The following is a 27,253-nucleotide window of genomic DNA, read 5'->3' on the forward strand; positions in this document are numbered from 1 at the left end:
TGGCAACTTACAAGATATCGCAAAATCGTTTGTTTCAAACGCAAAGTCAAACATTCCAGTTTTTGGAGTTGAAGAAATTTATAATGCAGACGAGAGTGGTTTCAAGCTTGAAATACATTCTAGGCGAACATTGACGAAATTAGGAGTAAAAACAGTTGAAGCAATGATTCAATCAGTATCTTCTACAACACACAGTTATACTATAATGCCTATTATTTCAGCAAGTGAACGTCTTCTTTCACCACTATACATAGTTTTGAAGGAGTCTACGGGAACATTTGGCCCGAGGGTGGAAGAAACTCTTTTCCGTCCAGTTAACATTTACATCCAAGCTTCAAAATCAGGAAAACTCACGTCTGAACATTTCAAAACTTGGTTCAGCAAAGTGTATCTACCGAATACTGGCCGTAAAAGCATGTTACTCATTCATGGACGGACACTGCCCAAGACAACTAGAGCAGTTGACATTCCACAAGACAAAGAGGTACAATTTTTAACCATTCCAAAAAGACAACGGGAATGATTCAGCCTTTAGATGTGTTCGGATTCCGGGTTTGGAAAAATTTTGGGCGAACATTTTCGGATAATGTAATTCTTGAAGAGAGATGTTAATCTACACTCCCGTAATGAAATAATTAAATTGCAATCACTAACCCATAATCAGTTTTCTTCACCTAGATTTAAAAACCTGTTTCAATATGCTTGGTATAAAAGCGGATATGTAGAAACGCATCCTGCCGAAGTTCAAAATCCTGTAGATTTCTGTTACTTCAAAAATGAAAAGAATATACCCAACTGTAATATTTGTGGGATGGCCGCTTTTATACGCTGTGCATGGTGTGGCGACTATCTCTGTTTTAAACACTTTTATGAAGAATATCATTACTGTACCAATTACAATCCGTAATTTTTAGTATATCTATCATTTTGCACTAATATAACTATTGTAATGTATAATTAAACAATAGAGCGTGTACTAATATTTCTGTTTTAAACATTTTTACGAAGAATATCATTACTGTATCAATTAGCAAATTTTACTGTATTTGTCACTACTAACACTTGTATTGTTGTACTCGATTAATAACATTTTCAATGTATAAGTAAACCATAAAGAATGTACAAAAAACGAATGTACGAATGCAAATATTATATATATGAGGATTAATAAAATCAATTAATACATTCGTTGAAAATAGATACAAACTACCTTGTTGAAATAAGCGAACAATGATTGAAATTGATATAAATTATGATTTAAATATTGTGACATCATTATATCGTTACAGAATATCTTACTAATATATATTAACAATAAGTCAAGAATCAATCACACAATATGTACTATGTAATCTGTAGAATCAATCCGCATTTTTTGTGTAAATCGGAAAGTTCGACAAGGTTATCGGTGCATCAATATGAATCTGCGTCATTTAATGTCAAAGTGCAATATCTTGTTCATGCAACATCATATTTATCGTGCCGTTTACAAAATAATCTAATAAAAATGCGAGGAAAGACGTTCCAATGGATCGCGATAGTTCAAAACTACATTTATCGCCTTATCGATTTATCCCGTGTGATTTATATTTTTATATCATATATACAGTTCCTTTAATAAACAGTTGTGAATATTATTTTACCAAACATTTCATTTCTGTTTTCCGCATTAACCAAGAGGCTATTATAAAATCAACGGTACGAGAAATTTAAATATTACTTTTTAAAATCATTTTAATAATTAAACTGCTAAAACGCGCGGAATTGGGAATCGGAGTTTTTCTTTTAAGGTTTTTATTTTATTTTTTTTTTTTTAATATAACAGACATAAATTGATTATGACGTATGAAAAGAGGTCAGGGAGAAGTACTTTGACGTAAATTTATGAAGTAAAAAAAATTCAATTTTAAGGGGTGGTGGAGAGGTAAATAGAAAAGCATTCATTTTTCGATACTTATCCGTACACAGCTTTGTAGACATAAAAAAGAGATGCAACTTTTGTATAAACTTTTTTTGTATATCTCACCGTTTGGCAGTTATTTCGCAAAATGGAAATACCTACATTTTTCTTCAAGGGGTGATGTCACCCCCTTGAACTGTATAATTCAGCATGAAAAAAAATAGTTTTATGTTACGGAAAACTACTCTATATGCACACAAAGTTTCAGAATTTTCTGAATTTCCGGGTTGGCTAACCTTCCTTGTTAGTCGCTCAGTGAGCGATTGTATTACTGAATGCATCCATTAATTTTTTTAATATTTGATTTTGACTCTAATATTTGATTTTGTTTATCGGTAAATTAAAAAAAAATGTTTAAAAGTGATATTGAAATTTTCTTTATATTATTGTCATGATTTTATTTTTCACGTGTGTGCAATATGGCAAGTATTCAAATGAAATTAAAAGTTTAATTACAATTTTAATATAACATGTTCATTTTTTGTATGTATATATATATATATATATATATATTTAATTTCAAATTAATTTCAATTCACGTATATATAGAATATAATATTATTATAATATTATAAAATCATTTTAGAAATTACATTTTAATAATACAAAAATAATTTTTTTATATATATATACAGGGTGTTTCCTAAGTAAGTAGACAAACTTAAGGAGGATATTCCTTGGCTTATTTTAAGAAGAAAAGGTCATATAAACATATGTCCTAAACTGCTTTGTTTTCCAAAAAAAAGTACATCACTGTTTTCGTTCACTTTTCGTTTATTATAGAACAGTTTGTGTTATTGCAAATGAAACAAATGAAAAACAATAGCAACCAAAAAGAAAAATTATAACGAAAAAGAAAATAGTAACTAAAAAGAAAAATAATAACATCACAGTAACTGCTGAAAATGTCCACCTGCAGCCATGATACACGCCTCAACTCTCCTTTCCATTGATTGACGTACACGCTCAAAAATACCTGGAGTGTTACGTATTCTTTCACATCCATCTATTATGCGATTTCTGAGATCTTCTTCATTTTGAATAGGTGTAGCGTAAACTAAAGATTTAAGCTGTCCCCATAGAAAAAAATCTACTGGATTTAAGTCTGGGGATCTTGCAGGCCATAAATGGTTTGGTCTTTGAGTACCTCGACCGATCCATCGATTGGCAAACTTCCTGTTCAAAAATTGACGAACTGCTAAGCTAAAGTGGGGTGGAGCGCCATCATGCATAAACCACATTCTATTTCTGAGCATGAGTGGAATATCTTCCTAAGGTAGCTCATCTTCAAGAAAATGTAGATACGAAGCACCGTTAAGTTTCAAGGGAAGAAAGAAAGGACCAATCAAAAAGTTTTTCATTTGTTTCATTTGCAATAACACAAACTGTTCTATAATAAACGAAAAGTGAACGAAAACAGTGATGTACTTTTTTTGGAAAACAAAGCAGTTTAGGACATATGTTTATATGACCTTTTCTTCTTAAAATAAGCCAAGGAATATCCTCCTTAAGTTTGTCTACTTACTTAGGAAACACCCTGTATATATGTGTGAGTCGTATACATACACCAATTCAGTATTTTCTATTATTTTTGAAATTATAGTTTTGTATGTTATAAAAAAATTATCTTTGTATTATTAAAATGTAATTTCTAAAATGATTTTATAATATTATAATAATATTATATTCTATATATACGTGTAATAAAATTTTATATATGTAATACATATATTCGGTTATTTTATCTTTTTTCATATAAATAGTACTAGTAAATAGCAATTCTTAATGTTAACATTTTCTTGACATTTATAAGATATCAAATTCTTGTATTCCTTTAGATGTCATTTATGTGATGTCTTTTTTGTCTCAAATATTGACGCATTAGAGAGCTTATTGACATCATTATGTTATCTTCAAGATGGCATCGTCAGAAGTCCAACTCTCAAACTTGATTATTTGAAGAGCTCTTTTTGATATCACAATGCTTACTGGGACGCTTAGAAGTCCTAGCCGCTAGACAAATATATTTGTCTAGTAATGAACTAGCCTGGGCTAGATTAAAAATATATAAAAAAAATTAATTTTTACCTATTTATCAATTAATATACTCTTACTATATTTACCCCTGAGCTTTGCTACTTGATATGTATGTATTTTGTTAATTAAAATTTCCACTTACCACGCGGGATTTGAACCTGCGTCGCTGAGATCCACAGTCCTCGTTCTCGTCCACTACGCTATCGAGTATATTTGATAAGCGCGTTTTAAATTCTGTTCTTATATTTTGCTATGTGGGAATCTTCGTCCTTTTCTTTTCAAACAAGACACTCGATCACTTTGGATAATCTTTTCACGTGGACACCAAACCAGCGGCACGCAATGCCAAAATGAGAAAGACCGGTACCGGCGATATCAGAGGTTATACGTATATCTCAGATGGCGTTGTTATACATTGATTCAACTTCTAAGTATTTCAATAGTATATTCTGAGAATGTATCAGAAATAATATACTATATGAGATATTCCAAGTATTTCCTGAGAATAAACGAGAAATAACATGCTATAAATGATATTACAGACATGTTCTCAGTATGTTAGTTATAGTATGTATATTGATAGTAAGAGTACAGAATATTTGAATGATATCATGTGCTGTTAGGGCATGCACCCTCTGCAAAAACCTAACCTAACGGGAGCGGTTCAGTTGGACACGGTGCAATTGGACACAAGCCAATTGTTAAGGATATATATATCCGTTATTTATTTGACGATTTAAAGGTACCGTCCGCGCCAAAAGTTTCGCGCCCATTCGCGTGCGCTGCTATGTGTCCGCTATAACGCTTGTCGTTCGGACGCGTCCGTAACCTCTCGGCTAGTTCCGTATCGCGTCGGCCGCGTTCGGCCCCTTTCGTTTTTCTTTCCGCTCGAGCCGGGCGTGCCGTGCTCAGATTCAAAGATTCGCTCGATCGCTCGATACGCGATCCATATACGTATCGAAGCGTGCAACCAACGGTTCGATTAGCACGTACGATTGTAGCATGGATAAAGTTGCAATAAAAGTGTCGCCGTGTGCATTTAATATAGCAAACAAAAGGAGCATTTTCCTTGACCGCGTCGTTCCCGAGAGAAAACGCCGGAGAGCACCGCGCGAAGGGCATGAGCCCGCAGTTCGTTCGCCATTATACGCTTAATGTACGTAACACCAATCAAATTGCTTAGTTTGGATAAGTTAGGTTAGATTTGATTAATTTTAATGGCTGTGTCCAATTGTACACTGTGTCCAAATGAAGGCCACTCATCTAACTCAACCTGTAAATATTCTGCAATATTATTAAACGTTATGAACAAAAAACATTTAATAATATTGCAGGATAATATTTTCAGCTATCTACGCGAAAGGAGGAGTTACAGGTTAAGTTAGGTTAGATTAGGTTAGGTTTTTGCAGGGAGGGGTGCAAGGGGAGGGATTTGCAAGGAGCATTTGTCTATTCTCCTAAAAAGCGGACAGAAAAATGCTATTTGTGAGGAAAATAGTATTTGGACACAAATAAAATGACACTAGCATTTGACCAAGCAGGTAGCATTTGTCTAGTCAGAAACTATTTTCGTGCAAGAGCCTATTAGCCTACAACATATATATATACAAAACACACTGTATTATAACTTTTGGATGCTAGTCAGAAATATAAAATAATTAATAACGATTGAAAATATTTAGAAATATTGTACCATTATAATCGAAAGTTTTATTTCTAATGGCTGATATAACATTTTTGATATTTAATAATAATATCTATGTTTAAGATTCGCAAAATGTTTCATGAATGAAATGGAAGGATCATTCTTCTTTTTAATAATAGCTACTGTGCTTTGCTTGAGTGTCAATCTTTTTCGAGTAAGTTTTTCTATTTTCAACATATATATAAGCGACTTATAGCTAAGATTTTGCAATTTTCATTTTTAAAAAGGAACAAAATGTTCAAAAATTATGTAACATACAAATTTCAAATTTTCCTAATTTTATGATAACATTGGTAAGTTTCTAATACGAGAAATATAATACAAATATTGCTCCCTTACAACTTTTGCATTTTTCTGCAATAAATTTTAGATTTTGCGTAAAGTAATGCGTAAAATGTTGTAAAATGTTGATCACACAATAATATTTCAGATATTTCAAACTGAGTCACTTACGAAGGAAATGGAAGTTGTATTGCACTTTTTAGCTGTACTAGGTATGATTCTAGGTATGTACCTAGCTAATTATACCGGACAAGAAATTACAGATCATAGTAATTATATATATATAATCACGTAAGTGATATTTTTATATTGTGGTGCTCACGACTTCATGCTAATAGCTTTTAATGATGAAAGTAGAATAGAATAGAAACACCTGCATATTTGTGAAAAATTATTAATTAATTTTTCTATACTTCTTAACTTGTCAATTTTATTTTTTATATATTATTAATAGTTTATATTCATACTTGTTTAGTTATTCATAGTATTTTTTACTTTAGTTTATCTCTTTATAGGTACAATGTTTCATGATACTTAGCACCGATACAAGTACAGAAACAAGTATTGTTTCTATTACAAAGGAGCACCAGAATTTTTTTCCTGGATGTTGGTGGAGTATTTACAGCATCTTTAGAATGTTTCTCTACAGTAAATTATACATAAAGTTATATAAATTATATTTATTTATACCGGGCCTGTCATTCAAAGTGTTACTATATAGGCTTATATCTCGGAAATGAAGCATTTTAGAGAAAAATGTTTCAGACAAAAGTTGCAGGGTTGGAAGGGGGTCATTCAGTGGTGATAACAGATTGGTCATTCGGGGACATTTTCAAGGTCATTTGGAGGTCATTCCAATTTTTTAAACAGAAACCGATACTTTTTATTGCAGATTCTGATTCTCCGTCGAAAAGTAAGTAACTTTTGTCCGAAACAGGTTTTTTTAAAAACGCTCTTCTTATCCTGAAAACTCAGGTTCAACTTTTGACGGACCAATGATAATAACTCGCTTTGTAACAGACACTGAAGTTTTTTTTAGTATATGTATATATATGTAAATATTTGATTGCTCCCAGTGGGTTACAATCTTTCTTACAGCTATCTTATATCTACCTTATACACTAACTTATCTTCCTACCTTATAACTAAGTCAGCTCAAGTGTGAACACCCTCCTATTGGAATCCGTCCACACCTGCTCTCTCCCTATCTACACACACACACACACACGCGCGCCCCCTGTGGACTTCCGTTTCCTCTTGCTTTACTGCTCATTTTCTCTTTTTCTTTTTTCGTGCTTCTACTTCTTCCTTTCAACTCACTTTCTCTCTCCCTTTCTTCCCATTACACTCACCCAGTCATTCACATATCCTCTCCACCTCCCCTCCTCCCTTCCCTCCATTACCTCTCTCCTCCTCTATCTCCCTCATCCACCACTCCCCCTCACCCTCCTGTCCTAATACCCAACACACCGCATCTTGCCAACTACCCCCCCCCACCTTCCAATTTCTACATTCTTCCCAGACATGTTCCCATGATTCTTTTTTCACCCCGCATAGTCTACACCTTCTTTTCTCTTCTTCCTCCCAATAATTTCCATCCCTTACCTCATTCCCCAATCTAAACCTGGCTATTCTCTTCCATCTGCTCTCTCCCTACCCTTTTTTTAGATATTCCGGAAGTCCCTCTCCTTTTACTACCTTGTACCATCTATTATACTTTGACCCAATTATCCTTTCCCATCTTTCTTCTCTTTTTCTTTTCTTTTCCTCCTTTTCCAACTCCTCATAACCCACTCCACCTTGCTCCCTCTTCCTCTCTAGTTCTTCCATATCCACACCTCTCTCATCAAAGTGCTTCCTTCTTTCCCCCTCCCATTCCTTTCCCTCCCTTCCTTTCCTCGCCCTCTCTTTTAATTCCACCCAGCACTTCCTAGCCAGCTCACTTCCTCTTCTCTCCTCCAGTCTTCTTTCAAAACCCCAAGCCCTCTTCCCTGCTCTCCCTCTCAATTTATCCCTTTGTAACTCTTCCCTAACCAAATATCCCGGTGTTCTACTATCCACTCCCAACATCCACCTCAAATACCTTTCTTCCAATTTCTCCATACCCTCTCTCTCTTTCCATCCCCAAATCTCCACTCCATAACCCATCACCGTCCATACTAACTTATTAAATAACCATAGCCTTCTTCCCCAGTCCTTCCCAAACCTCCTCTTCCCTATACCCCAAACTTGCCCCATTACACTCGCTGCCCTTTTCACCCTTTCCCTCACATGCACTTCCTGCCCTCCGTTTCTTTGCAACTTATATCCTAAATAGGTAAATGTCTTCACTTCCTCTAGTCTCTTTCCCTTCCACCTCCAATCCTTCTTTGCTGTCCTCCCTCCTCCTTTCTTGAACCTCATGACCTTTGTTTTTCCCACATTTAACTCTAATTTCTTTCTTTCCAGATATCTATCCAATCTCTCTATCATGCTCTTTATCTCCTCTTCCTCTTCCGCGGATCGCCTCCATTTGCACACGGAACGATTGCACACCGCACGATTGTACACGCAATATTGCACACGTTGTATTGCACACTGTTCTATTGGACACAGCACGATTGTGCACAGCACGATTGGCCACCGCACGATTGCGCACGCACATTGCACGATTGGACACCGCACGGATAAACTTGTGAAAAGCTCCCACACTTGATTTACATATCCTTTGGTGAAAATGCTTGAAATGACTCAAAATGAATACCCTTAAATGGATTTTTACCGACAAGAAGGATAAAGGCTTAAATAGTTGAAACTAATATTACTCCTTTGCAAGACGAAGCAACCCAACCCTGTTTTTTATTTTGCAAAGTACATGCGTGGATACAGTGTGTTCCGCCCCCCTTCGGGGGGCTCCACTTCCAAAAAATCTAACCTAACCCAACCCATCCCCTGTTTTTTATTTTGCAAAGTACATGCGTGTATACAGTGTGCCTGATGTCTTTATTTTCCGTACCGTACAAGAAACATCTGAGATACACAATAAACACATTAGAAGTTCATGTAAAAATATATAATGATGCATAGAAAACCGTACATCTACAAAAATCCAGCTGAAAATATTCAATCACTACATATTATTTTATTTGAACTTTTTATGCCTTTATCCTTTTTGTCGGTAAAAATCTATTTAAGGGTATTCATTTTGAGTCATTTCAAGCATTTTCACCAAAGGATATGTAAATTGGGTGTGGGAGCTTTTCGAAAGTTTATCCGTGCGGTGTCCAATCGTGCGGTGTCCAATCGTGCAATGTGCGTGCGCAATCGTGCGGTGGCCAATCGTGCGGTGTACAATCGTGCTGTGTCCAATAAAACAGTGTGCAATACAACGTGTGCAATATTGCGTGTGCAATCGTGCGGTATGCAATCGTTCCGTGTGCATGCAAACGGGATACGCCCCTCTTACGCTATCAATACTATATCATCCGCATACGACAGTGAATAAATCTTTTCCTCCCCTAACCTTATCCCTCCCCATTTTACTCTACCCATTTCCTCTTCCAAATCCGCCATCAGCACATTAAATAGAATTGAGCTCAGTGGACACCCTTGACGTACCCCTCTTGCTGTCCAGAAACTATCCCCAACCACTCTTCCCACCCTCACTCTACTTTTAGTTTCCCTTATCAACAACTCCTCCACTCTGCATACCAGCCCCTCTCTAATCCCTCTTCCCCTCATTGCTTCTATCAACACCCCTCTGTCTACCGTATCAAATGCTGCCTTCAAATCAATAAATAGAGCCGTTAGTTTCCCCCCCTTCTTGCCAAGTTTTCTATTTATCAAATAATTTAGACTATATATAGCATCTATTATCCCCATACCTTTTCTAAATCCCATCTGATTCTTTGATAACACTTTCTTTTCCTCCAACTCCCTCGTCAATCTCTCTGCCAAAATCATTGCATAAATTTCATAACTAGTTGTCATTAGTGTCACTCCTCTATACTCCTCCACTACCTTCTCTTCTCCTTTTTTCACAATTGGCACAATCACACCTTCCTTCCAACCCTCTTGGCTACCCCTCTCCTTTCCATATCCTATTAATAAAACTCCATACCCAATTCTCTAACTCCTCCCCCCCGTATTTCCATGCCTCGCTCGGAATTCCGTCTTCCCCCACCGCTTTTCCCTCTTTCAGCTTAATTAAGACCTCTTTCAACTCCTCTCTGCTTATCTCTTTCTCCTCATCCCCTTTTCTATCCTGCACCCTTCTCCCTCCTAACCATCCTTTCCTCTACTCCTCCTAATAGTCTCATAAAATGTTCTTTCCACTCTTTTATGTCTATTCCTTCGTTCACTCTCTTTCTCTTTCTTCTATCTCTATTTACTAATTCCCATACCTCTCCCTCCCTAATCACCTTCGCCGCCTTCTTTCCCACCTCTCACTCAATTCCTTCTTCTTTTCTTCACATAATTTCTTATACTCTCTCTTCCTTTCTCTATACCTCTCCCCCATTCCTCTCCCTCCTCTCCACAATCTCAAATCCCTTCTCACCTCTTTCTTCTTCTCTCTACACTCCTCATTCCACCATTCATCACTCCTCTTTTTTACCACTCCTACCTTTTTTTCTGTAGCTTCCATCACCTCCTTTAACCTCCCTTCCATCACTCTCCATTCATCTACTAACTCCCTCTCTTCAAAATCTAATTTACCTAACCTTTCCCTAAAATCCCTTCTTCCCTCTTCGCTCCACACTCCTCTCCAACATTTCTCCCTTTTCTTCCTTTTACCCCTATCTAACCCTACTCCTCTTATCGTGATCTATTGGCTGATGATCTGATTCAATCTTATCTCTTACCCTCATCTCCACTACTCTTTCTCTAACATCACTATCCCCCATTACATAATCAATCACCGTACACCCCTTCCCTCCCGTGAACGTGTATTCCCTATCTTCACCCCCTTTAATATTCCCGTTAAACAAACTCCATCCTTTTTCTTCTATAAAATCAATCAAAGGTCTTCCCTCTTTATTTATTGTCTTGTCCTTTGAATTTCTTCTTTCTCCCTCCTCTTCTTCCCCTCCCGTAATCATCCCTCCCTCCCTACCAGTCCTCGCGTTAAAATCTCCCCTATACTATAGTTCTAATTCCTTCCATTTCACCCTCCATCCATCTTTTTAATTCCACTAACGTCTCCTCTATGTTCCCTCTTACATAAATTCCTATCACCCTCCAATTCTCCTTCTCTCATCTTATCCTTCCTATCATTATCCCTTCTTTCCCCTTCTCTACACTCGATCCTTTTTCTACCAATTCACTTCTTATTCCCATTACCATCCCTCCCATCACCCTTCCTTTCTTATTCTTCTTCCTGGCTAATTGCGCCTCTCATACATACCCTCTTGGTAATCTACCCTTTATTTTCTGCCATCCTCCCTCGTCTAACCATGACTCTACTAATACCATAACATCCCACTCCTCTAATTCTATCCAAAAATCCTTATTCTTATTCAATAACCCTGCCACATTCCAAAAGGCCACCTTCCATCTCTCTCTCCTCCCCTCTCGCCTTCCTCCTTCCTCAAACTCTATAACTCCTTTCTCTAATTTATCATCCTTTCCTCCTTGTCCTCCTCTCCTTCCCTCTGTAAACTAAGTCTAACCATCCCTCTCTCATCTCTTAATACCTCTTCCTTCTCATCCCATTTTCACCAGTGATCATCTATTCTTATTTTTCCATAAACTAACCATACTCTCCTCCCCTTGCTTTCCTCCTCTCGCTATTTCCTCCAACCGCCATCTCATTCTTCTCTCTTTCCATGTCCAGTCATCCATTACTCTCTCTTCTCTCCCTCTTAAGTTACTCTTCTTCGACATAATCTCTCTCTTTTGCTCCTCATTATCTAACTTTACTAACATCATCTCCTTTCCTTTTCCCTTATCCTCTCCAATTTTCTTACATTTCCTTATCTCCCCCCTTGCCCCTATCTTTTCTAACACTTCCTTTACAGCCTCCACCCTCTTTCCTTCTTTCACCTCCACTCCTCTTATCACCACATTCTTCCTTCTCTCCTCTCTTTCCCTCATCTCCATCTTTCTCTCAAGATCTATTACATTTTCTATTAAATTATCCCTTTTCATTCCTCTTACCACCTTACCCTCCTCCCTCTCTTTCCTCTTCTCCTCCTTTAACTCCTTCATCTCTTTTTCTACCTTCTCTAATCTATTATTTATCTCCTGCCTCTCTTTCCTTCCTAATTCTTCCTGTTCCTTCATTTCTCTTCTTAGATCCTCTACTTCTTCTCTCATCTGCTTCCCTTGCGCTCTAATCTCTCCTTTCACCTCCTCTTCCATTCTTCTAATATCCTCTCGTAACACTTCTCTCAACTCACTAATCATCTCTTTCATTTTTTCATCCCATCCTCTCATATCTCCTATATCCCTCCTGTCTGCCTCTCCTTCCTTCGCTTTTCCCCCTGGCGATCTCTGTGTTTTTTTACTATCTCTAAATATCTCCTCCTTATCCCCCTCTACGCCTCCTAACGCTTCTTCTCTTTTCCTCTTTAGCATCTCCTCCACATTCCCATAACTCGCTCTCCTTTCCTCTTTCTTCAACCCTCCCATCTTCTTGTCCATATCTCTTCCCTATCTGCTACTTTCTCTCTCTACCTTCTCCCCAGTCTATGCCTCTCCGCCCCGTCTATACTTATCACTTCTCTTAACCCACTACTCTATGCCCTAGTATTCCAATCCTCTACTCTACGCTCTCCCTTCTATGTTCTATCCAGTCTATGTCTAACCTCACTCTCCTAACTTCCACTTCTTAACTCTCACACTCCCTTTTGCCTTTCCCGACCTAACCTCCTCCACTTTCACCACTCTCTCACCTCCCCACTCTCTCCCTCTCTCACTTTCTCCTCTGCTCTCTCTCTCCTTCTCCTCTCTCTCGTTACCGAAAATCCTTCTATCTTTTCACGTGTCACTTTCTCTCGCACCGGAAACGGAAGTCCAAGTTTTTTTTAGTATTTTACTGTTGAGTAAAATACTAAAAAATACTGGTGAGTTTTCGGGATAAAGAGGGCGTTTTTTAAAAAAATGTTTCGAACAAAAGTTACTTACTTTTCAACGGAGAATCAGAATCTGCAATAAAAAGTATCGGTTTCTGTTTAAAAAATTTGACTTGACCTTCAAATGTTCTTGAAAATGACCTCGAATGACCAATCTGTTACCGCCATTGAATGGCCCCCTTTCAACCATGCAACTTTTGTCTGAAACATTTTTCTCTAAAATGCTTTGTTATCGAGATATAAGTCTGTAACACTTTAAATGACTCACCCGGTACACAGATATACAGGGTCTTCAAAACGTCCGGAAACGCTAAAATATTTCGAAAACGATCAACTATAATGAAAAATATGTAAGATACAAAGTTGTACGACTATATAAAATGTACCTAATAGTGATAAGAATTTAACTTTGATTTCAAGCAAAACTTCTTCTTGACGCCAGTGAATCATACAAGAACCTTGATTTATTTAATCGACCTTATACTGGCATATAAACAATAATATATCACGCAACGTTTCGACCTACAATTTTGGTCCTTTTCAAGCGTGAAATTTCCAAATTAACATTACGTGAAAGTCGTTTTCTAGAAAAGGATTGAAAAGTCATTATTGTAGACTAACCCACAAATAATAAAAATAAAGATAAAAACCAACTTACTGGCAGAAAACGACCTTCCATGACAATAACAAAATTTAAAGAAACATGTCAGTAACACTCAGCAGACATCATGAAACTGAGAGAGAGCAAGCCAAGAAGAAAACAGAGTCTAATTTTGAAAACAAGTCTTACCCCACTACTCACAGTCACATACATTTAAAAATAGAGTCATACATAATAGGCAGGTTATCAGTGTCTTTTTGAACATTAATCGAATTTTCTTGTTTTTTAATATACACCATCTCAGCAATCTCTCTCTTTTTATAATGAGTTTCCCTATGTAACACTTTAGTATTCATCCAATCAAATTCGTGATTATGTATTCCATTTGATTTTGTCACAATACTTAGATATGTATGGTAAACAAATATTATTTTTTCTATTAACGTTCTCAACGTCACCAACCACATCATTCTCAAACTTAATCTTTTTGACTCTCTTATAAATATTTTTGTTGACCATGTCCAAGGGATAACCATTATTTAATAAAATGTTTCTCACAATATCAATATTAACATCATGGAACCTAGAGTCTAACAGTAAAACTGCCCTATCAATTAACCTGTTAATTATGCCGATCTTATGATGTTCCGGGTGGTTTGAATTGTAATTAATATATCGACCCGAAAACGTCGGTTTTCTAAACCAATTCGTGAGTAACCTATCTCCATCACGAATAATCATTGTGTCTAAAAAACTTATAGAACCATTCAATTCCTTTTCCACAGTAAATTTTAGACGTGGGTGGTAACTGTTGACAACATCAACAACCTCTTGGATTCTGTCAACTGGTAAAATAGTTATAATATCATCAACATATCTACGATAAATCCGAAGATCAAAACTGAGTTTTTTAATACAGTGTACTTCGAGGTCCTCCAAAACCAAATCCGCCAGTATGGGAGACAGTGGTGAACCCATGGGTCATCCGAAAATTTACTCATAAAAATTACCATTGAATGAAAAACTTATGGAATTCAACACCAATTCAATGGCGTATTTAAATTGATCTAACGTCATTATGGTACCCTTCTGGATCATGGGCCATCTTTTCTCGATTCCCTTCATTACTAACTCTATTGGAATATTAGTAAAAAGAGACACGACATCCAAAGATATAAGCAATTCATCCTTAATAATACACTTACTAATACCTTTCACAAAATTTCAACTGTCTCGCACACATGATAACGGAGAGGGGATAGAGTCACTCAAAATCTTATATAAAAAATGAGATACATTCTAGAAAACGACTTTCACGTAATGTTAATTTGGAAATTTCACGCTTGAAAAGGACCAAAATTGTAGGTCGAAACGTTGCGTGATATATTATTGTTTATATGCCAGTATAAGGTCGATTAAATAAATCAAGTTTCTTGTAATTTAACTTTGGTTGGAGTACGCAAGGTCATATGAAGGTCAAGTTGACTTTTTTAAATAGGACCCCTATTTGTTATTGCATATCCTTGTAGCTTATTTTAAGAGCTTTCCAAAACACTATACTAAAGTATTTTTTCGTTAGGTACATCTCGAGTAATGAGACTTGAAAGTTACAGTACCGCCGGCATTAGCATTACGCAAGATGTACCACGTAGAGGTTGCACGGTCGGATTTACACCTCGTGTGTTTGTGCGCGTGCGCGCGTGTGTGCATGTGCGTGTGCGTGTGTGTGTATGTGCGCGTGTGTGCGTGCGCGTGTGTGCGTGCGCGTGTGTGCATGTGCGTGCGTGTGTCACCGCAGGGAGGGTTTGGAGTCTCTAAATATCGGGGAAGTGACGAGCCTTGGAGTCCTGATCCCTGCCGTGACACACACACGCACACCCACACATACACACACACGCACATGCACACACGCGCGCACGCGCACAAACACACGAGGTGTAAATCCGACCGTGCAACCTCTACGTGGTACATCTTGCGTAATGCTAATGCCGGCGGTACTGTAACTTTCAAGTCTCATTACTCGAGATGTACCTAACGAAAAAATACTTTAGTATAGTGTTTTGGAAAGCTCTTGAAATAAGCTACAAGGATATGCAATAACAAATAGGGGTCCTATTTAAAAAAGTCAACTTGACCTTCATATGACCTTGCGTACTCCAACCAAAGTTAAATTCTTATCACTAGTAGGTATATTTTATATAGTCCTACAACTTTTTATCTTACAGATTTTTCATTATAGTTGATTGTTTTCGAAATATTTTAGCGTTTCCGGACTTTTTGAAAACCCTGTATATATATATATATATATATATATATATACAGGGTGTTTCACATAAGGATAAAAACCTTTCGCTCACAGGTAGATCATGTCAAATTGAATTAAAAAGTCCTGCATCATTTTGCGCAATAATAACCGAGTTATTAACGTATTGATATCAACGTATGGGAGCGCGGTCGTGCAGCGAAGCCGTCGCCCGTCGGTCATTGTTGGTTACAGCGCAGTGAGGCAGTAGTGCCCGAAAGCGTGCTTTGTAGCATGCGGTGAGGATGGAGTGGGAATGGTCTCGTGAATCGTTGCACGCTTGAGGCCCTAACCCACTCCACTCACATCAGTGAGGCCAGAGACTCGTCTGATCTTATCGCGCGTACTGATATGTTAATCTTCTTTTATTAATATCTCAAAATTTTACTGGTTATTTGCAAAATTATATAGAACATTTTAATTCAGCAACGAGATCTACCTGCAGGAGAGTGATTAAACACTTTACGCGAGACACCTTGTATATCGCATATTTTATGCAAGTAAAATAGGAAAACGTATTTGTTTGCAGCTGGTGAGTGCATCAATATCTTACTTCACCTTCATGTACTCCATGAAGAAATAACAATAACATAGAAATGCGTGATAAAATAGAAGAGCATTTAGGATTAGTAATTAGGATAGAATAGAAAGATAAAGTACATATTTTGCCTTATTTTTTCATGTTTAATATAGAATGTTGATTATAGCGTTAGTACATACTATAATTTACCTGCATATATTAGAGTGGTACTTACTTATCCTTAGTAACAAATCTTTTTCGAACTTTTTGAGCTAGTAGTGTAGTGTAGTTTAAATCTTAAGGTTGGCACTTTAGAACCGACTAAATGGTGGGAACATATTTGAGTTTAAACCGGAGTTATGATTAATTAAAAGTAAAAACATCGAATTAATTGCCGCTCCTAATACAATAAAAAATATAACATAGACTTGGTATTAGGAATTAGTACTTAAACATAATTACGTAGAAAAAGTGAGAAATAGTTATAATAGACTTTTTCACTTTTTATGCATGCATTTAAGAAACAATGAAACGTCGATAATGCATAAATAAAATGATGATTCAAACATTAAATATATTTGAGCATAGTACTTGTAACATTATCTCGTTAGATCAATAAAGAAACATGAAACGTTATAATAAACATTTATTGTATCAATATTTAATTCATGCAATTACGATGCAACAATCCATCAAATAACAGGATAGGGTGTGTTCGGGGAGCACGCTATTAGCGCTATCAGCGTCAGGCTATCTTTGTTACTCATTCAATATAGAACAAAGACTGATGCTAACAGCGCGAAAATACGCTCCCCGAACACACCCATAGTATATCAAAACAATTGAAGAGATTATTAATATAATTAAGGGGATCCTGGAGTTGTCTATTACCGACAAAGTAAATGAGTTTTTTTACTATTAGATCTTTTCATTGATTGTGCAGAATGAAAAATCCTTTTGCACGATATCAAGGAACTAATCTTGTGCTCTGTTTTATCCGTTACCTCGATTTTTCACTGCATTTTTCACAATTCATATGCACGAAATTTTCCTGCACGCTAATCTTTTTTACTAGGCTTTTAAACTCATTTCTAAAGGCCTGTGTCCACGATCCAAGAACTTTGTCAAAATTCTAGTTCCGAGAACAATTTACTAAAACTTGAATCGTGGACACACCGCACTTGGATGCAAAACTTGTTTTCTATCCACGTTTTGCATCCAAGTTCGGTGTGTCCCATAGACTTATACTAGAGACACTAGAATACAGAGTCTGGACATCTCGTGGACATCTTTCCATTGGTTGACGTTCTCAGACCCCTCACAATGGCGGAGCCAATCAAAGTCAGTGATGGGCCGCTGCCAGCACGGAATAGGAGTGGAGAGGGTATGCACGTGACGCTGCGTGACGCACACATCTATCGTCTCGTGTCCGTGAACGAGGGGTTTTGGGTGAGATGTCCAGACTTTGTATTGTAGTGTCTCTAGCCTGAGTGAATGTGTCTCTGTCTAACATGCGCATAGTGGGGGGAAGGAAAAGAAAGAGAGTAGAGAAGAGAAGAACAAACTGTTAGTATGTACCCTGTACATATAACGATAATTGCGATTCGAGTTGTTAAATGTGAAAAATAACACCATTAATTTGAAAATGGTGAGATATCTTATTATCAGTCCAATTATATTTATACAACTATATAGTAAACTATATAGTACAACTATATAGTACAACTAGTATATTGTATATATAATATATAAATATATTTATATTTTATATGTTCTCTTATAATTAAAATTATAAAACACAAAAATACTATTTTAGAAAATGTATTTTCATCGTTAGGTATAATTAATAAACAATTTTACACAAAAATGCAAATAAAAACATTTTTGATTGGCGGGGCTTGAACTGTCGTCGTCCTGTCGGCGCCTTTTCCTTTTTTTATAAAGATCAAATAATGTTTAATGGAATAGGTTATTTTTATTGCTATGTTTATTTCATATTGATATGTTCAACCAATAAAGAAATGTTGAACAAAAATTTACTTCGATATGATTTGAACCGGACGCTTCAATCACTGTTACGATATTACATTTCCCCTTGAGTCACTTCTCCCCTCTCTTAACAAAGAACGAGAAAGATAGCATGACTCACGGAATATCTCTGTCCTTCAATGTAGTCTTCAGCACGCCCATAAGGAGGCGCAGTCTATTAGTAGGTCTTAAAGTCACTAGATATATAAAGTACCGCAATCATCCGCCATTTTGAGTCCAACAGCTGTTCGCTCAATGTATGTATGTATGTATGAATGTATTTTGCGAATTGTATATAAATGTATCTTACAAATAAAAAGGAAAACCATATAAATTATATAAATAAGTTTTTATTTCTTACGTTTTATTACTTACATATGCTTTCATAGCAACACTTTTACTGCTGCTAACGTTTTTTAGAACATTAGGTTCCCTTTTTACAAAAAAATGTATGCGTGCTAGCACAAATGTTTTTAAAAGTTTATACATAATATTGTAGCACGACGGAACAAAACTTATAGGACAATATTGTAACAACATGTGAACAAAGTCTATAACTTGTACTTTATTTGCAAGTTACTTAATTTTATTTTTTCTAAATAATAGTTCTCACTTATATATAACATTATATATGTCTATATTTGGAAAGATTAAAATATTTTCCTTATACTCTCGAAGTTTAGTGAAAGAACTTATATTATTATTTACATCACTCATATCACTCACAAGAGTATTAAAACAATGATCGCAATGTTTAAAGTTTTTCTTGATCTTATGTAATAACGCACCTGTTAAATGATACAAAGCTGTTTGTAGCTGTTTGTTGTTTCATATATAATAATTATTATTATTGCAATATACAATGTTTCACATAAGATTATAATTCATTAAGGGGATCCTCGAGTTGCTAGTAATACCAAAATCTAGTGACTTGTTTTGTAAACGCTTTACTCTTTATTGGTTTTACAGAATGGAAAATCCTTCTCCACGATAAAAGTACATACTGAAATACATTCAAAAGTGCTTGATTTTATATAAAAAATAAAGAAAAAGTTTTAACTTACAGTTTTCTTACAGGTGTAGCGAGCGTATTATTTATTTGATTGTTATGCTACATTTAAGGCAGTTTTAACGCACGAGGAACTATTAAAACACTTCGGTTTAGGTGAAAATATATAAAGATGCTGACTTTATTTAATACAGACTAGAACTGATTAATTAATGCACGTGTGACTTATAGCGCGAGCAATTAGCTTCTCTTTGTTCTCTGATTCATCCCAAGGCTCTCCATCTCGGTATTCGTGCTGCCCTCTCATTGGTTGGGCTAGTTCTGCCTTGTACTCCTTAGATGCCGCCACACAGGCTTTGACCTAACCTCGTAAAATGATTTCCTTAATATAAAAGTTTGGCAGCTTGTACGCACAAAAGTGAGGCACTTTTGAATGAAGACATAATGAACGAATATGAGGCGGCTTTTAGAAATGAATTTAGAAGCGTAAGAGAAAAGAAAAGCGTTTTTGAAAATTTGGTACATACATCAGGTTAGAAATCATGGCCAAGAGTCATGCAGACTACAAAATTAGTTGCTCGATATTGCGAGAGATGGCGCTACTCGATATGTCCCCTCGACGGGCGCGTATTCGGGCGCTGGGACCGGCATTGCCACATATCCAGAAGGAAAAAAGCAAATTGTGGCAACAATGCAACGGACGATACGGCTACGGCAATGATAAATGTGGAATACGGGACCGTGCCGGCATTAATGCCGCGATACGCGCCTCTGGCCCCTGCACCAGCATATGCTTTATATTTTCTACAATACAATACTTTATGCACTTTGTACGTACAAAATATGAATGACCCCGACTCGGGATAGAATTAAGGATTATTAAGGACGCTTTTAAAAGAAAGTTTTCGCGCGTAGTAAAAAAAGATACGTTTCTGCAAAACTTTTGATGCATACGATTTGCGTGAAATCAGGGCCAAGAGTAAAACGTATGTTTGTACGTATGCTGTACGTACAGACATACATTTTATTCAACATAAAAAAATTATTTAATTCCGTGTGCCCCAGCTCGCGATCTCCCCTTGAAAGTGAGAAAGTGTTGCTTTGTATATTCAATGAAAGTATGTAGTATGTAATACACGAATACTATTATATATGTTTTTTTGTATAAATGTATTTTTTAATATGTATCTGATCTATATCCTTTTTTTATTATATACTGTATTATGCTAATATGCTAGGAATATTTATTATATTATATGAATTTTATTAATCATGTATTACATACCATAACTTTTTCTTTATATATGAAGCAATAATACTTTCTCACATAAATGTAACGAGATACATATACGAGATGCATAAAGAGGAAATCAAAATTAAAAATAGATCATGTATGCATTCGTCAGTCCCCGGTAAAAAATTTTTCATATATCATCCTATAAAACTGTACGTAATTATATAGAAACATATAAAATTATGTATCAAATATGTCCATATATGTCCATACATATTTCCTTTCTCTTGTATAATTTTTGATCACATATATGTAGAACAAATAATAAGAAAAATAATTGAAAAATAAGTAGAAAAGTAATTTGCACATTGTCTTTTTGTAAAATTGTGATTTTATATAATTGTGAGATAATATATTTTATACATCATCATATATAACGTATATAACATTTCTATATATAGAAACATGTTATATATGATTATATATGATGATGTATAAAATATTATCTATATATAGAAATATGTTATATACGATTATATATGATGATGTATAAAATATATTATCTCACAATTATACAAAATCACAATTTTACAAAAAGACAATGCGCAAATTACTTTTCTACTTATTTTTCAATTATTTTTCTTATTATTTGTTCTACATATATGTGATCAAAAATTATACAAGAGAAAGGAAGTATGTATGGACATATATGGACATATATGGACATATTTGATACATAATTTTATATGTTTCTATATAATTACGTACAGTTTTATAGGATATGATATATGAAAATTTTTTACCAGGGACTGACGAATGCATACATGATCTATTTTAATTTTGATTTCCCTTATGCCTCTCGTATATGTATCTCTTAATTTATGTGAGAAAGTATTATTGCTTCATATTAAAGAAAAAGTTATGGTATGTATACATGATTAATAAAATTCATATAATATAATAAATATTCCTAGCATATTAGCATAATACAGTATATAATAAAAAAGGATATAGATCAGATACATATTAAAAAATACATTTATACAAAAAACATATATAATATATTCGTGTATTACATAACATACTTTCATTGAATATACAAAGCAACACTTCTCACTTTCAAGGGGAGATCGCGAGCTGGGGCACACGGAATTAATAATTTTTTTTATGTTGAATAAAATGTATGTCTGTACGTACAGCATACGTACAAACATACGTTTTACTCTTGGCCCTGATTTCACGCAAATCGTATGCATCAAAAGTTTTGCAGAAACGTATCTTTTTTTACTACGCGGAAAACTTTCTTTAAAAGCGTCCTTAATAATCCTTATTCTATCCCGAGTCGGGGTCATTCATATTTTGTACGTACAAAGTGCATAAAGTATTGTATTGTAGAAAATATAAAGCATATGCTGGTGCAGGGGCCAGAGGCGCGTATCGCGGCATTAATGCCGGCACGGTCCCGTATTCCACATTTATCATTGCCGTAGCCGTATCGTCCGTTGCATTGTTGCACATTTGCTTTTTTCCTTCTGGATATGTGGCAATGCCGGTCCCAGGCCCGAATACGCGCCCCGTCGAGGGGACATATCGAGTAGCGCCATCTCTCGCAATATCGAGCAACTAATTTTGTAGTCTGCATGACTCTTGGCCATGATTTCTAACCTGATGTATGTACCAAATTTTCAAAACGCTTTTCTTTTCTCTTACGCTTCTAAATTCATTTCTAAAAGCCGCCTCATATTCGTTCATTATGTCTTCATTCAAAAGTGCCTCACTTTTGTGCGTACAAGCTGCCAAACTTTTATATTAAGGAAATCATTTTACGAGGTTAGGTCAAAGCCTGTGTGGCGGCATCTAAGGAGTACAAGGCAGAACTAGCCCAACCAATGAGAGGGCAGCACGAATACCGAGATGGAGAGCCTTGGGATGAATCAGAGAACAAAGAGAAGCTAATTGCTCGCGCTATAAGTCACACGTGCATTAATTAATCAGTTCTAGTCTGTATTAAATAAAGTCAGCATCTTTATATATTTTCACCTAAACCGAAGTGTTTTAATAGTTCCTCGTGCGTTAAAACTGCCTTAAATGTAGCATAACAATCAAATAAATAATACGCTCGCTACACCTGTAAGAAAACTGTAAGTTAAAACTTTTTCTTTATTTTTTATATAAAATCAAGCACTTTTGAATGTATTTCAGTATGTACTTTTATCGTGGAGAAGGATTTTCCATTCTGTAAAACCAATAAAGAGTAAAGCGTTTACAAAACAAGTCACTAGATTTTGGTATTACTAGCACTCGAGGATCCCCTTAATGAAATTATAATCTTATGTGAAACATTGTATATTGCAATAATAATAATTATTATATATGAAACAACAAACAGCTACAAACAGCTTTGTATCATTTAACAGGTGCGTTATTACATAAGATAGAAAAACTTTAAACATTGCGATCATTGTTTTAATACTCTTGTGAGTGATATGAGTGATGTAAATATAATATAAGTTCTTTCACTAACTTCGAGAGTATAAGGAAAATATTTTAATCTTTCCAAATATAGACATATATAATGTTATATATAAGTGAGAACTATTATTTAGAAAAAATAAAATTAAGTAACTTGCAAATAAAGTACAAGTTATAGACTTTGTTCACATGTTGTTACAATATTGTCCTATAAGTTTTGTTCCGTCGTGCTACAATATTATGTATAAACTTTTAAAAAACATTTGTGCTAGCACGCATACATTTTTTTGTAAAAAGGGAACCTAATGTTCTAAAAAACGTTAGCAGCAGTAAAAGTGTTGCTATGAAAGCATATGTAAGTAATAAAACGTAAGAAATAAAAACTTATTTATATAATTTATATGGTTTTCCTTTTTATTTGTAGATACATTTATATACAATTCGCAAAATACATTCATACATACATACATACATTGAGCGAACAGCTGTTGGACTCAAAATGGCGGATGATTGCGGTACTTTATATATCTAGTGACTTTAAGACCTACTAATAGACTGCGCCTCCTTATGGGCGTGCTGAAGACTACATTGAAGGACAGAGATATTCCGTGAGTCATGCTATCTTTCTCGTTCTTTGTTAAGAGAGGGGAGAAGTGACTCAAGGGGAAATGTAATATCGTAACAGTGATTGAAGCGTCCGGTTCAAATCATATCGAAGTAAATTTTTGTTCAACATTTCTTTATTGGTTGAACATATCAATATGAAATAAACATAGCAATAAAAATAACCTATTCCATTAAACATTATTTGATCTTTATAAAAAAAGGAAAAGGCGCCGACAGGACGACGACAGTTCAAGCCCCGCCAATCAAAAATGTTTTTATTTGCATTTTTGTGTAAAATTGTTTATTAATTATACCTAACGATGAAAATACATTTTCTAAAATAGTATTTTTGTGTTTTATAATTTTAATTATAAGAGAACATATAAAATATAAATATATTTATATATTATATATACAATATACTAGTTGTACTATATAGTTGTACTATATAGTTTACTATATAGTTGTATAAATATAATTGGACTGATAATAAGATATCTCACCATTTTCAAATTAATGGTGTTATTTTTCACATTTAACAACTCGAATCGCAATTATCGTTATATGTACAGGGTACATACTAACAGTTTGTTCTTCTCTTCTCTACTCTCTTCTTTTCCTTCCCCCCACTATGCGCATGTTAGACAGAGACACATTCACTCAGGCTAGAGACACTACAATACAAAGTCTGGACATCTCACCCAAAACCCCTCGTTCACGGACACGAGACGATAGATGTGTGCGTCACGCAGCGTCACGTGCATACCCTCTCCACTCCTATTCCGTGCTGGCAGCGGCCCATCACTGACTTTGATTGGCTCCGCCATTGTGAGGGGTCTGAGAACGTCAACCAATGGAAAGATGTCCACGAGATGTCCAGACTCTGTATTCTAGTGTCTCTAGTATAAGTCTATGGGACACACCGAACTTGGATGCAAAACGTGGATAGAAAACAAGTTTTGCATCCAAGTGCGGTGTGTCCACGATTCAAGTTTTAGTAAATTGTTCTCGGAACTAGAATTTTGACAAAGTTCTTGGATCGTGGACACAGGCCTTTAGAAATGAGTTTAAAAGCCTAGTAAAAAAGATTAGCGTGCAGGAAAATTTCGTGCATATGAATTGTGAAAAATGCAGTGAAAAATCGAGGTAACGGATAAAACAGAGCACAAGATTAGTTCCTTGATATCGTGCAAAAGGATTTTTCATTCTGCACAATCAATGAAAAGATCTAATAGTAAAAAAACTCATTTACTTTGTCGGTAATAGACAACTCCAGGATCCCCTTAATTATATTAATAATCTCTTCAATTGTTTTGATATACTATGGGTGTGTTCGGGGAGCGTATTTTCGCGCTGTTAGCATCAGTCTTTGTTCTATATTGAATGAGTAACAAAGATAGCCTGACGCTGATAGCGCTAATAGCGTGCTCCCCGAACACACCCTATCCTGTTATTTGATGGATTGTTGCATCGTAATTGCATGAATTAAATATTGATACAATAAATGTTTATTATAACGTTTCATGTTTCTTTATTGATCTAACGAGATAATGTTACAAGTACTATGCTCAAATATATTTAATGTTTGAATCATCATTTTATTTATGCATTATCGACGTTTCATTGTTTCTTAAATGCATGCATAAAAAGTGAAAAAGTCTATTATAACTATTTCTCACTTTTTCTACGTAATTATGTTTAAGTACTAATTCCTAATACCAAGTCTATGTTATATTTTTTATTGTATTAGGAGCGGCAATTAATTCGATGTTTTTACTTTTAATTAATCATAACTCCGGTTTAAACTCAAATATGTTCCCACCATTTAGTCGGTTCTAAAGTGCCAACCTTAAGATTTAAACTACACTACACTACTAGCTCAAAAAGTTCGAAAAAGATTTGTTACTAAGGATAAGTAAGTACCACTCTAATATATGCAGGTAAATTATAGTATGTACTAACGCTATAATCAACATTCTATATTAAACATGAAAAAATAAGGCAAAATATGTACTTTATCTTCTATTCTATCCTAATTACTAATCCTAAATGCTCTTCTATTTTATCACGCATTTCTATGTTATTGTTATTTCTTCATGGAGTACATGAAGGTGAAGTAAGATATTGATGCACTCACCAGCTGCAAACAAATACGTTTTTCCTATTTTACTTGCATAAAATATGCGATATACAAGGTGTCTCGCGTAAAGTGTTTAATCACTCTCCTGCAGGTAGATCTCGTTGCTGAATTAAAATGTTCTATATAATTTTGCAAATAACCAGTAAAATTTTGAGATATTAATAAAAGAAGATTAACATATCAGTACGCGCGATAAGATCAGACGAGTCTCTGGCCTCACTGATGTGAGTGGAGTGGGGTTAGGGCCTCAAGCGTGCAACGATTCACGAGACCATTCCCACTCCATCCTCACCGCATGCTACAAAGCACGCTTTCGGGCACTACTGCCTCACTGCGCTGTAACCAACAATGACCGACGGGCGACGGCTTCGCTGCACGACCGCGCTCCCATACGTTGATATCAATACGTTAATAACTCGGTTATTATTGCGCAAAATGATGCAGGACTTTTTAATTCAATTTGACATGATCTACCTGTGAGCGAAAGGTTTTTATCCTTATGTGAAACACCCTGTATATATATATATATATATATATATATATATACAGGGTTTTCAAAAAGTCCGGAAACGCTAAAATATTTCGAAAACAATCAACTATAATGAAAAATCTGTAAGATAAAAAGTTGTAGGACTATATAAAATATACCTACTAGTGATAAGAATTTTAACTTTGGTTGGAGTACGCAAGGTCATATGAAGGTCAAGTTGACTTTTTTAAATAGGACCCCTATTTGTTATTGCATATCCTTGTAGCTTATTTCAAGAGCTTTCCCAAAACACTATACTAAAGTATTTTTTCGTTAGGTACATCTCGAGTAATGAGACTTGAAAGTTACAGTACCGCCGGCATTAGCATTACGCAAGATGTACCACGTAGAGGTTGCACGGTCGGATTTACACCTCGTGTGTTTGTGCGCGTGCGCGCGTGTGTGCATGTGCGTGTGTGTGTATGTGTGGGTGTGCGTGTGTGTGTCACGGCAGGGATCAGGACTCCAAGGCTCGTCACTTCCCCGATATTTAGAGACTCCAAACCCTCCTGCGGTGACACACGCACGCACATGCACACACGCGCACGCACACACGCGCACGCACACACCGCACATACACACACGCACACGCACATGCACACACGCGCGCACGCGCACAAACACACGAGGTGTAAATCCGACCGTGCAACCTCTACGTGGTACATCTTGCGTAATGCTAATGCCGGCGGTACTGTAACTTTCAAGTCTCATTACTCGAGATGTACCTAACGAAAAAATACTTTAGTATAGTGTTTTGGAAAGCTCTTAAAATAAGC

At 35.7% G+C, this 27,253-nt stretch overlaps 1 protein-coding gene across 3 annotated transcripts in view; it reads left to right on the forward strand.

The window, feature by feature from the left end:
* LOC105283870 overlaps positions 1–17,101 on the forward strand; it is a 34,407-nt gene extending 17,306 nt beyond the window's left edge. For 2 of the 3 annotated variants that reach the window (XM_026970958.1, XM_026970952.1), the window contains 4 exons: positions 5,766–5,856; positions 6,133–6,275; positions 6,500–6,648; positions 16,469–17,101. In XM_026970958.1, the coding sequence (XP_026826759.1) occupies positions 5,766–5,856; positions 6,133–6,275; positions 6,500–6,515 (250 nt within the window). In that variant the 3' untranslated portion in view covers positions 6,516–6,648; positions 16,469–17,101. The remainder of the gene's footprint in view (positions 1–5,765; positions 5,857–6,132; positions 6,276–6,499; positions 6,649–16,468) is intronic. The other variant, XM_020033139.2, reaches the window with a different exon arrangement.
* Positions 17,102–27,253: the final 10,152 nt, after the last annotated feature.

Source organism: Ooceraea biroi, chromosome 1 (genome assembly GCF_003672135.1).
Source record: "Ooceraea biroi isolate clonal line C1 chromosome 1, Obir_v5.4, whole genome shotgun sequence".
In the NCBI taxonomy this organism is placed as follows: domain Eukaryota; kingdom Metazoa; phylum Arthropoda; class Insecta; order Hymenoptera; family Formicidae; genus Ooceraea; species Ooceraea biroi.